The sequence below is a fragment of the Lacerta agilis genome, chromosome 8 (genome assembly GCF_009819535.1).
Source record: "Lacerta agilis isolate rLacAgi1 chromosome 8, rLacAgi1.pri, whole genome shotgun sequence".
Classification (NCBI taxonomy): domain Eukaryota; kingdom Metazoa; phylum Chordata; class Lepidosauria; order Squamata; family Lacertidae; genus Lacerta; species Lacerta agilis.
Window position 1 is genome coordinate 40,609,521 of NC_046319.1, and position 12,934 is coordinate 40,622,454.

The 12,934-nt window shown below is 44.7% G+C and overlaps 1 protein-coding gene across 10 annotated transcripts in view; it reads left to right on the top strand.

Moving 5' to 3' along the window:
• The window catches only part of RIPOR1 (RHO family interacting cell polarization regulator 1), a 96,430-nt gene extending 84,183 nt beyond the window's left edge, over nucleotides 1-12,247 (top strand). For 9 of the 10 annotated variants that reach the window (XM_033158862.1, XM_033158864.1, XM_033158861.1 and 6 more), the window contains 9 exons: nucleotides 1,073-1,188; nucleotides 3,395-3,575; nucleotides 4,401-4,536; nucleotides 5,244-5,405; nucleotides 6,535-6,693; nucleotides 7,580-7,776; nucleotides 8,070-8,153; nucleotides 8,477-8,567; nucleotides 11,236-12,247. In XM_033158862.1, the coding sequence (XP_033014753.1) occupies nucleotides 1,073-1,188; nucleotides 3,395-3,575; nucleotides 4,401-4,536; nucleotides 5,244-5,405; nucleotides 6,535-6,693; nucleotides 7,580-7,776; nucleotides 8,070-8,153; nucleotides 8,477-8,567; nucleotides 11,236-11,333 (1,224 nt within the window). In that variant the 3' untranslated portion in view covers nucleotides 11,334-12,247. Of the gene's footprint in view, nucleotides 1-1,072; nucleotides 1,189-3,394; nucleotides 3,576-4,400; nucleotides 4,537-5,243; nucleotides 5,406-6,534; nucleotides 6,694-7,579; nucleotides 7,777-8,069; nucleotides 8,154-8,476; nucleotides 8,568-9,163; nucleotides 9,228-11,235 lie in introns of all 10 variants that reach the window. The other variant, XM_033158857.1, reaches the window with a different exon arrangement.
• The last annotated feature ends 687 nt before the right edge of the window (nucleotides 12,248-12,934 follow it).

Here is a 12,934-nt window from a genome sequence, read left to right on the forward strand (position 1 = left end):
TTTGCTGAATTCTGGAACTTGTGTGAATTGTGCAAACAAACCTCACTTTGTGAATATTTGCTTGTTGTTGTTTGCATAATTTGTGCCAACCATAGGGAAGAACAAAAGAATAATTTGTTGGACCCCTGAAGTCTCGCTCCCTGACCACTGTAAATCCTTTCTAGTGTGCCCACCCTGTCTGGTGAAGTTACTGCTGCAGATGCACATAAACAGTTAACAAAATAGCAATACATGTATATCACAAAAAGAAAATTGAGAAAATACAATGTAATATAACCCAATGCAATGTAATATAAAGCAGAACTACAATGCAGTATAATAAAACAAGAACCCCCCCCCCCCCCGAAACATAACAGCAGTTTTTGAAACACATTTAGAGTCCGGGGTCCCTTCCTTTTTCATCCTCCCTCTTGCCAAGGCACATCCTGACTAACAGAATCCAACACTCAGCCCACAAACAGATACGCATAGAAGCCAAATTCTGGCTTACATATAGATGCAAAATAAATAAATGAATGAATGGTACGTTCCTTCTTTCCAGCATCCTTAATTACAACCTGAAAGCTGCATGGCACCTGAGGAAAATGAGTCTGAATGTCTGCCACCTCCTTCCACATTCCATCTTGAGACAGATCAGATGGAGAGTCCCTGGCTTCACTCTCAGCCAAGTTGCCCCTCCCATTCTCCCCCACCCCTGGGCCAGCCAGCTTTGTTTACCATCTAGCCTGATAAAGAGTTCTGGAGAACTTAAAAGCTTGCACACAAGTTTTGTGACATTTTGGTGGTTCTGATAAAAGCTATTGCCCGAATATTGCTTTTGACATTTTTCTTAAGCTTTTATACTTATGAGATTAGAAGATGTCCCATTCAGGTCTCTCCACCCCCTCCCTACAACTTTCCACTTAGAAATTGTTGAGAGTTTCTCACTTCTCGAAGCTGCAGCGGCTGCAACCACAAAAGCACAGGTGATCAGGACTTGATCTCATGGGCCAGTGTGATTTGCTGGCAGACATAGGAAACAGCTGCCAGAGTGGACAAAGTGATACTTGTTTTCTTTCCCCTCATCCCACAGCAAAAGCAGGGTGTGTGCCTGAGCCGGGCCTCCAGCACCAGCCTGACGGTAGAGCATGCTCTGGAGAGTTTCAGCTTCCTCAATGCTTCTGATACAGAAGATTCAGATGATGACGGGTGAGTGAGGATGGGACGGGTTACTAGGGAACTCAGTGTAGGCTGCCGAAAGTTAAAGTGGACATAAGTGGGAGCCCAGCATGTTGGGATTCCGATCTGTATGAGAAGTGGGGACAAAGTAATACTAAGTTTTATAGCGAAAAGTGATTGGAGCTTGCAATGCAAAGGGGCGAAATTAGAAAACTACTCATCCCGAAATGATGAGGTGTTAACTGAAGAAGGTGTGGCCTTCCAGTTCCTGCTGGACTACAGCTGCCACCATCCCAGACCATTGGCTGTGCTGGCCAGAGCAGTTTGGAAACTGGAATGCAGGTACCTCTGAAGGACCACAGGCTTCCCATTCCTGAACAACAGGAGCCTACAAGCTTTAACATTCTTGGCTAGCATATGCCTGCCCTGGAGCTTCCTCACACTACTACTGAGTTTCCACAATTTTGTCCCAGGTGGTTATCCTGGAAGAGCAGGAACAAGGAATTCTGGGGAGGTCACCTTCTTCCTCTGTAGCAGCAAAAACAGCAAATATACTAAGGCACCTTAAAATACTAACAGGTTTATTGTGGCACTAAAGTACACAAAGTGTTTCTCCCACAACACCCCTTTGTTGAACCATCTTTGATGAGACAACGAACTGCAAAATCTGGCTATCAAATTACCGTAGCTTTAATCAGGTTGACTATCTTTTGTATTCTCTAAAGCAGTGTTTCCCAACCTTGGGCCTCCAGCTGTTTTTGGACTACAACTTCCATCATCCCTAGCTAGCAAGACCAGTGGTCAGGGATGATGGGAATTGTAGTCTGAAAACAGCTGGAGACCCAAGGTTGGGAAACACTGCTCTAAAGGGCCCTATCTTCTCCAGTTGTGGTCTAAAAGTATATTTTCTCACACTCTCCAAATCCAGCATTGGCGGTCAAGTCCTCTGATAGCACTGGTGACCCTTAACATGGTAAAAGCTTCATAGGAGCATTGGAAGGTGCCTCACGCAAAGTCAGAGCCTTGTTCCAACTTGCTTTGCATTGTATTCGCTGATTGGCAGCAGTTCTTCAGGAACCTCCTGCATCCAAGTGCAACACAACTGAGCTGCAGTCTTTTCCTTCATAATGAACAAACTTCTGTATTCAGGCATAACCAGGAGCGTTGTCCAATGTGGATGTAGAATGGAAATATATTCAGCTTTTTCAAACCTATTCTTTTTTTTTATTTGTATGAATATTACTACTACTTTTTAAAAACAAAAAACCACCTTGATTAAAGGTGGGCCAGATGACACTGAGTCATTGGCCTGCAAGTTGGCAATGCTCAGCTTAAGTTAGGATGAAACAGCCTACGGCTGTTGACTCTCCTCCAGTTTATTTGTGTATCCTCTCCCTGTACCAGAACTTGAAGGGGGCTCAGAGGTCTTTATCTCAGGATAGCTGGTTTTTATAAACAGGCCCAAAGTTCAGGGATAGTTTGGATTCTTAGTGGCTCCCTTGTCTGGCTGGGGCTCTGTGTTTGCTCCAGGCTAATGTCTCTGCTTGGCACGCTAAGAGACCCAGATGGACTTTTCCCACAGTGCCGATGCAGCTGCCGGAAATGAGCCTGGCCTGACAGGTGAATTCCAGCAGGCTGTGCTGCAACAGTGCCACTCAGCGGCCAGCCCTGGATATTGCCAGCAGGAATCTGTTCTCTTCCAACCTCTTCTTTCTCTGTAGAAAAGTAGACCACTGCAAAAAGGGGAGTGTAAATGTCTTGGAGCACAAAGTGGATAAAAGTGTTTGGGGGTGCTCTGTTGCGACATTGGCAGTCGAAGTTGCAATGCTCAATCGACTAGATCTGTAACCCAGTTAAGGATATGATCATGGAAGTGGGTTTTTAGTCAATGGATTGAATTGTGTTACTCCATTAAATTTGCATGTTGGGTAAACGTTTGTGAGGCAAGAAGTATATGTTCTCATTTTCCGAAAAATACTCTGCCAGATTAACGGGGAGACACCTTTTTCAGTTGATTAAAGTTTGTGATATATTTGATTTTGCCAGTTAATCAAGTAGATACCACAGCCCTAATTCAGACCTGTTCAGGAGCTTTTTGCTGTTACGTGGATGCTGCGACAAGCTGAATCATGCTTGCAATGCATTTCAGTGTTCCAGGGGTTGACAGAGTGAAGAAAGTTGAGCTTGCAAAGGACTGGATCCCTGCTAATATCTTCCCTGCTGGTTCTTTTCACAGGAAGGCTAGCAGTGCACAGCCTGCACCCCTGGGCAGGGTACCAGGACCCAGTGAGGCTGTTACTGAAGACACAGCTGGGTGCTTAAGCTCAGAGGGTGGCACAGAGCCCATGAGCACTGGCAACGAGTTCCTCGACAGGGCCTTGGTCCTACACCTGAACCATTGCAATCGCTTGCTGCTGGTGAGTTCACAGTGAGGTTTCAGTGAAGAATTGGCTATGTCTTTCATTGTGCAAGGTGATTGTCCTTGCATAAAAATGGAGATCAGGAGGGCTTGCAAGAGCTTTTTAAAAAACAAAAACAAAATAAGGAATAAAACCAAATAAAAATACAATACAAATGCACATTTAAAAAAGCAGTACTATGAACAGATTTTTTAAAAAAACAACACCCAACAGCCACCCACAATTTGCAAAGCCATTTGAAGAAACGTAAGAAATAGGTGCTAGGCAAAAACTCGGGGAGGGCATTTCATGGTTGGGGCTCCACAATGGAAAAGGCTCCGATAGCCAGCCAGCAGGAACACCTGGAGCAGGAACAGGTTGATACCAAAGGAGGTCCTTCAATAACACTTGTCCCAGGCCTTTTAGGGCTTCCGCATTCAAAACCAAGACTCTGGAATCTAGATGATGATGATGGACTACAATGCCCATCATTCCTGGCCATCGGCCATATTGACTTTGGCTGATGGGAGTTGGTGCCCAACAACATCCAGAGTTGGTTCGCCACCACTAGAGGGAACCTGAGACTTGGCCCTTACCTTGGAACTCCTCCTCCTCGTCTTTTCTGACCATCCTGTCAGTCTGACATCACTCAAGTTATTGAGTTCCAGCTTTGATGCCAGGCCTGCCCTTCTGTGTTGTTCTTGCACATGATACCTAACCAGGGGGGAGTATCTACTTGCACTGTAGCCTTACCTTAAAAGGGCTCCCCATATGCCATGCACAGTATGAGCTGAGATTGACCACCTCCACTAAGAATCTTTCCCACGTGTATCTGATTCCTAGAAACTGGGCACTTTTGGGCCCCTCCGCTGCCGGGAAATGTATGCACTCGACAGACTGGCGAGGGAAGCCCAAGTCCTGGAGACGGTCTGCCGCTTAGCAGAGGAGCGAGCAGGGACAGCCAGCTCTGCTGAGGAAGGTAAGGAAGAAAGAGGACAGATGTGGAATGAATCTGCGGTTAGCTACATCAGTGCCGGAATCGGCACTTATTTGCAGGATACAATGGGAAATAGAATCCAGGGAGGCAGAGTCATTCTACAAAGGGTGTCTGCAAATATACAACAAAGCATGCAGCCAGGCTGTTTGTCTTTCTTCCATAGGGTAAGGTTGGCTTCCTCCTGCCTTCTCTTTGTAAGATACATTTATACCTGCAATAGTTGTTAGTTTTTGCCCTTTCTCCCATGCTTTGTTTTTTATATTTAAAAAAGTTTTTTAAAGCATTGTGTCTGCCTTTATTCAATGTAACATTCCCTGAACCCCTCTCTTTAAAAGAACAGTTTTTAAAGAGTTGTAAAACTAAATTGAGAATGGGTAAGGGAGGAGATGTTGACTTTACAGCTGCTAGCCAATCAGAGTTGTGCACAGCCATTTTCTTCAGACCTTTGCAATTTGAGCTCATCCTGCAGAGGAATGGGTACATAGGACCATAAATATGGTGAGTGTGCTTTAGAGCATTGTTGACTGCTGTTTTCAATGTACATTTTTGTATAGGATACTTTGCAGAGGAGGGAAAGAGAGACATTTGTGGAGTTTCTAAGAGTAAGACTGGTTCAGGGGGAAATGTTCCTCCTGGTGTTATCATAACCAGAGGTCTAAGCGGTCTATGTGGACTTTTTCTGCTCTCAGTGGTACAGTTTTCTTCCTGGAAGGAGGGAGTATTGCTCTTCTGGGACAACTGTGTGGTCATTCCTAATCTATACACCTGCCCTGTGGAAAAATTCCTGCAGACACTCAATTCCCAGTATGCGGCACGAATCAACGAACGCCAGCAAGGCCTGGCAGATCCAGGTGGGTGTGACTTGGACACAGGGCAGTACTTACTTTATGCTTTACTTCTCTCTCCACTGCCCCCAATTTCATCTTATGTTCTGCAGTCTTTTTTATATTATTTGCAATTCAAGCATGAACCTGCACATTGTGCACTATCTATGCTTTAGCTAGTGATGTGGAAAGGGCAAGGGGCTAATACCTTGACTGCTGGAAGTCCTCCTCAGTCCCACTCCGGCTTTGACATTTCATAGTACCGTACAGTTGGAAGGTACCTTGGAAGCTATTTACTAATCCAACCCGAGTTTACCACCTCATAAGGCAAATTGTTCCACTGTTGCAATGTTTACTTTTAGGAAGTTTCTCCTAGCACTTAGCTTAAATGTGCTTCCTTGAAATTTCCACCCATTAGTACTAGTCCTGCTCTCCAGAGCAACAGAAAACAAGCCTGTTCCATCTTCTCTGTCACAGCCCTTCAGATATTTGAAGATGGCTATCATGGCTTCCCTTCAGCAAACCTGTGTCTTTCAGGCATTCCTCATTCCACTTAGTTCCCAGCTTTATGTTCCATCAGGCATGGCTCATGTTTCATGTTGTCAGGGGCCCAGATGCTTGGGATTCTTTTATGAATGAATCGGGGGTTTCCCGAGTGCTGAATTCCCAAGGGCCAAATATCAATTCCTATGCTTGTGCAGTATGCTTCTTTTATGAGGAAGGTGAGTATGGTTAGAGGACAAGGGTTGTTTGTGATACCCTAAAATTCACTTTCATAAAGGAATTTATCCTAGGGAACCTTTGAGCCGTTCTTTGCCTTAGACTTAGTTCAGCATTTTTTGTATCAAGATATGTTATATCTGACCCAAGTATAACTGACCCATGATTTCTTTGATGGGGTTGATCTTTGACTATGATCGCACTGTTGAGGGTGGTGGCAAAATGAGTGTAACTCAGAATTAACTCATCAAAGCTTTATTCATATCCAGAGAGTGAACCCACCCCAGAGCTTGTTCCCAGGGACTGTTCCCAAATCCCTACCATCCTCTAGTCCCATTCAGAAGCCTGGGTGTAGTTGCAAGACCCTTGTCATATGATTGGTGCATCTACCAAGTATTTGGGAGCCACCTTGACAGTGTTTTTTTTCCTGCCACAGTGTGTGTGAAGCTGGTGGAGGAGTTTCTGCAACGCAGACTGCCCAGGCGCCAGGGGAGCTGCCAGGCTGAGCAGATCACTGTTTTCCAATACTGGAGCCACTTTGAGGCTCTGCCTGTCTTGACGCTGGACTCTTACATCATGGAGTTGGCAGAGGAAGGTATGTTGTGTGACTTATGAAGATTCATGGAGGGTTCCCACATGCATGTTGTGATGCCTGATAGCAGCAACATCAAGTGAAGACTTGCACATGTGACCATAACCCTTGGCTCAAATGCCACTTAAAGGGTTTGATCATCACCCTGCCCATCACAAGGATGACATTTTTTAGGGGGAGGCTATTCCTTCTACCTATTAGAGAGAAGCCTGATTTAAAGCCACATAAAGGGATCTTATTAAATTTGTCCTTAAGTGACCCACGAGTTAATGCCATTCACTGGCATTGTAATTCCTGCTTGTATTTTAAGCAGATGCAACATGCATTTATTGGAAATTTCCCCAAATTATGGGATACTAGAAGTTAGCAATGACCAATGTACAAGATGACTGGATATATGTATATTACCATCCATAATATTGTGCTATGTTAAATCATTAATATTAGCAGAGGATGGAGAAATGATGATACATCTTATTGCTGCAGTTGGAACCTTTTATTTTTTCCAGTTTTGACTAACAGTCGTTCTATCAATTATAGATTGACTATTATAAATTTGGGTTATAATGTATATGCATGATGGGAGTAATTTTAAAATGCTCTAATGATTTATATATTTGTTTTATGCATTCATTTACTCATTAATTTTGGATTGCTTAAATTTAAAATTTTCAGGGTTGTAGCCAACCAGCTTTCACTCGAGAGTAGACCCAGAGGTCTATCTGTTGCAGTGAGTCTAAGTGGGACTAACAGTCGATACAATAACCCTTTGTGTCTGGTCTTCAGCTTTCCTAGATGTATTCCTGAAAAGGAGTATGTATGTAAATGAACTTCATAAATAAATAATGATGTAGCTAACCATGGAGCTGGTTCTGCCTTCACACTGTAGTGCTGCTAGCACAGAACCTGAATTCTGATGACCAAGACGTGGTCCTGAAGGCCCTGAAGCGCGTTCCTGAGAACCGGCTTCGTAAGGATGGGCTGAAAGCCTTGAGCCTGCTTCTTGTCGAAGGAAACAGCAAGGTTGTTGGGGCCGTGTCAGCACAGTTGCGCAACCTTTCAGAGAACCCTGGCTTCCGGGAACGGGTAGGTATATCCTATTGTCGGGAGGGGATTTATTGATCAGGAAATAGCCTGGTTTCAGGTGCAGCTACACTACAGATTGCTAAAAGCATGTTGGAAGCAGTTAAACTTTCTTGATTCCTCCCGAAGAACTCTGGGAGTTGCAGTTTAGTGAAGTAGCTGAGAGTGCTTTATTAGTCATTGGTTGCTGATTTCTTAGTTGTTTTGTTTGTTGGCGTCCATCTGTCTCAAGAAACAAAAGGTGTGTGGTGTACAGAAAGGGAGCACAAGCAGGCTGACTGATGTGTCTTTCCCAGGCCCTGGTCTGTTACCTTGAGCAGCTGGAGGATGAAGAGGTGCAAACACGGATTGCAGCCTGCGCAGCTCTGGGCTGCCTTAAGGTGAGGGCAAGATTGAAGCTTTTCTCAAAGGCCTGCTTTTAATATACTGTATTTACTGACATTCAGGAGTTTTCTTGATGCATCTCTCCCTCTGTACCTGATCATTTAAATCAAGACTTTGGGGTATGGAAGAGAGGGAAGCCTTCCTGGTGATTGCACTCTACAAGGTTTGGTTGAGCATCTGTCTGGGCTGCAGTGGGCTTCAATATCCTGTATTTGTGTATTGGTCCTCCACCTATTTGTAGCTTTGGGTTTTGGGGTTCTGTGTAGAGAAGGAGCTAAAACTTGATAACCTCACCTTCTTTTACATTTCCCTCCAATAGGCCAAGGAGAGTATTGAGCAGCTGGTGTACTTGTGCCAAACGGACAAAGAGGCCGTACGAGAGGCAGCCAAACAGAGCCTAATGCTGTGTGGTGAGTGCCCTTCCCTTCCCTTGTTTTCAGACATAGTTCTCATCTCACTTGGGCAGGTGGCTCCCTTTATGACAGTGGTTGACAACTATCAAGGGACACATTCCCTGAGGGACAATCCATTGGGGCTAAAGTCAGCAGTGTGCAGGGCCAGAGCCTGAGATGGGTGGGGCTGCCTTTTTCATTCTTTCTCCCTCCCCCCCCCCTTGCTACTCAACAGGCCACTTGGAGAGACAGATCACGTCTTCCAGAAATTTAAACCAGTAGGTTGCAGAGGGCTTTGGAAACCAGGCTAAAGGCTATATGCGGCCCACCTTACCTGTTGTCCACTCCTGCCTTGTGGCTTGTTGAGGGGTGGGGTCTGGCTCCATGTGGTGCTGTAATGACCTATACTAGATGACTAGGCAGAACTTCTCCTCGCCTGTTTGTCCATAGATTTATGCTCTTAAATACCCCATACCTATTCCTTGATCTCTTGCTAGTGTCCGCAGCATAGGACAGAGCATCCTCTTGGCCCTACGTTGCTGCTCACTTAGTGAGAGTTGATATGGAACATTGAGTGGGAAGCACTAAGCAGTTGTTGTTTATCATTTTGTTAGATGGCACTGAGAGAACCATCTGATTGGCTAACTAGACTTCCGGGTCATGACAGCAGCTGCACAGGTCGGGATGTGTTGGCCAGTCCATTCTTCCCCCTTCCCGCTGTGCTGCATGCTTTATTGGTGTCTCTTGTCCTGGACCCTGTTGGTCTTTATCTTGTCAGGTCTTTTGTCTCAGCTCACTCCTCCTAGTGCGCTTGTGTTCTGGCTGTGTCTTTGTCACTGTTGCAAAGGGAATGGCACACCTGTTGAGGAGCTATGGTCCAGATTACATAGGAAGTTGCCTTCTGCCAGGTCAGAATGCTAGTCCATCTTGCCCCAGTATTGTCTATTCTGGGGTGGCAGTGGCTCTCCCGTATCTGGCTGTGGTTTTCCCATCACCTACTTACTGATCTTTCCACTAGAGATGTCAAGCACTCACCCCTGAGATCTTCTGCATGCAAAGCAAGTTCCACTTTCCTACCTAGACAGGCCTTTTAGATCACGGGCTTGGCACTGAAAATGCCCCTATTTTCATGCTTCCTGATAACAGGAAGCGTGTAGTTCATCTCTTCCAAATGAAACCTGCCTTCCCAGCTAATAGGAAAGGTGCCTTGTTTTTAAGAAGCTCGAAACACCTGGAAGATGAAGGGCTTCTCAAAAGCGCACTATTCAGGCTCCTCCTGCATTCCATTAGTGACGGCCAACTAACTTCTGAGAGCTGAAAGGGGTTTAACTATAAGGTTAGGATGATGGCCTATAGGTGTCTATGTTGTCGGGAATGACAACATTCTTGTCATAGGGCATATGTCTTTGAATTGCACCGTGGGGTTTTCTGCTACCAATGGTGGGTGTAAAGGCCTCTTGCCCCCATCCCTGCATTAGCCAGTGTTACAAGGCCAAGCACACCCTTCACTGAGCAGCAGGACATCCTTCACAGCAGCTCTCTTGAGAGCTTCTGCCTACACCTTTGGCTTCCCCTACTGTTCATATGCTGCAACTGCAGGCCCCAGATTGGGAAGATAGCTTTCAGGGAGAAGCTTGAACACACACAAACCGTTATCACTAGAAACTAGAAGCCCAGGAGTCAGCACTGGCACAGAGCTCGTGTATTTGTTATGGAGTAGGGTGAGATCCACAGGATATGGCATGGCACCCTATAAATCTTCTAAAATGGAATGGAATCTGGACAATAGTTTTTAATAATTTAAAAGGTTTTTTGTGGGGAATACACCACCCATTTCACAGACCCCCTAGTAGACCATCAAAGTGCAGCAGGAGGGGATTGTCAGAAGTTGCATGCCACAAAAACTGTGTTGATCCTGGTGCCTGAATGAGGTGACCTGTTGCAATCAGGTTCTGCTTGTGGAGCTTCTTGTGGGCATCTGGTTGGCCACTGTAAAAACAGGATGCTGAGCGAGATGAGTCATTGACCTGATGTAGTAGGCTCTTTTTATGTTCCCTTTCAGGTTCTGCTCAAAGCAGCATGCCTGTTGCTGGAGGTATTTATTTACAAGTTCTAAAGTACTGCAAACAAGCAAAGATCAGCACAGGTGCAAAATGAAGGGCAAATTCAAATAGAATAGTGCAGTCATGCCCCAATTTGAACATGCAGAGGAAGCAGGACAAAAATTGTTAAATGACTCTGACTCAATACAGAAAAGGGCACCTGGAAACCAATGGTGTTCAAAAGCTACTAAATGAGCTCTTCAGATGTATCAACTGACCATTCCTACAAGGGAAAAATCTTGTCATTAATGATACAGCTTCATCAGTCTTCATTGATTGGGGAATTGGGTTCACATTCAAGAAAATATGAATGGACCATCATCAGCAAACAATATTGACCATACATTAATTTTAGAAGTGTAAAGTAGTCTAATAGATGGTCACACAGCTGGTTGAATCACGCTTAGGCAGCCAAGCAATGAAGTTTTATGAAATTGGGTGTGTGGGGGGGAATCACCCATTTTCACGCCAGTGTGTTGCCAAGGAAGATTACAGGGAAATTTTATGGTCTGACTCTGTAGACATGTGCAAGGCTGGGGCAAACAATATCCTAATTAACAGCTGATTGCTATATCTGCTTGCAGGAGAAGATGGGAAATCTGCTCATCGACGTCTAGAAGAGTCTCTTGACAGTTTGCCCCGAATCTTTGCCCCAGGGAGCATGGCCAGCACTGCGTTCTGAAGGGTGCCACACAAACTGACCAGCCAGATCCTTTTGGGACCCAGACTTTGCATGCCACAGAACTTCAAGCAAGTCACACAGACTGGGGTCAGACTAGTGTGCCATAGACTGGGCAGCTCTTTGCCCCTAAGCGCATGCACACACTGCAGTATTAGCATCACCCACATGCTGTCTTATGTGGAGGATGCCTTTTCCTAGCCCCAATGGCTGCTTCACTCATGGAACTAACACGAGTACAAGACACTGAGAGATTCACTTTTTTTCCCCTACAGGAGCCCACTGGGCTAGGGGATGGAGTATGGCTCTCTGCCATTCGCCAGGATCAACATGCCACATTTTGGAGAAAAGCAACAGCTGAGCATTATGGCCATGGCAGAAAATCTCAGTTGCTAAAGCCATCTCCCATTTGAGACAAATTTTTGAGAATTTTTGTGTGTTCTTGAAGTCCCACTTAGTGTTCAACTTGTTCTTAGCTTGCCCATGTCCTCCACCCTCTGGGGCTGTGAATACTGCAGGAAATTGGGACCAGGTATATTCTGCTACTGAGGAGCTGCAAACTCCTCTTGGTTCTGAGAGGTGGGGGGAAAGAAAGTGCACAAACGATTACAGGAGGGAGTTTCCCACCTCCCAGTGGAGGAAGAAAGGACAGATTGTTTTTAACAGTGGTGCTGTGGCAGATGGAAGCAACATGGATAGACAAACGCTGCCACTTCTTTGGCTATTTTATTATTTTTATTTACACATTTTGGAGGGGGGAGGGAGGTTGCAGACAAAAGCGAAATGTTTTTTCTATAAAATCTCTATAATTTTATCTGTATATCTACATAGATATATAAATATATATAATGTAATTATCAAGAGGTTTGGCTAATTTTGACTTTAAGCCTGAAATAAAAAGAAGTTTGAGCAAGTGAGTTGGGTGTACATCATTTTGTGACTACTGTTGTGGAGTTTCCCTAACCAAACTGGGAAGGAGTGAGGTGTTGTGAAACCTCAAGTGGTCAAAAACACCTTACAGGTAGGTGACTCAAGTCAACAAAGTACAGCATTGAGGGCTTTTCATTGGTTTTACAGGTGGTGAAATAAAAAGGAAGATGGACTGAGCTTCTTTCCAGAAGTGAAAGAGGAACACTGAAGACCGCAGGCAACAAGTCATCCTTGTCCTTCCTGCAATACAGAAAATAGAAATGGAAACCATTATTCATCGATTTTCAATATTCATACCCTGCCTTGTTAAATAAGGTTATCTGAATATTATAGATAGATATAAATCAATACAGCAGCAAAAGCAAGCTGCCAAACTAACAATCTTAAAGATATTAACAGTGCAGTCTTACATATTTTTAGTCAAAAGCCCCACTGAGTTCAATACGGCTTACTCATTTAGGTAGGTATAGGATTGTAGTGCAAAACACTAAAAAGTTAACGGGAAGGTGACATTCAAGGAGAGTAATCTGAAAAAGCTCACTGAAATAGATCTTTGCTGCCTATTTGAAAGCAAACAACAAAGGGGGCAGGTGAAACCCCTTGGCATGTTATTCCAGATCTGAAAAGGCCCTGTGATGGTGAGGGAACTTAGAGCAGGGCCTCAGAAGACAGAA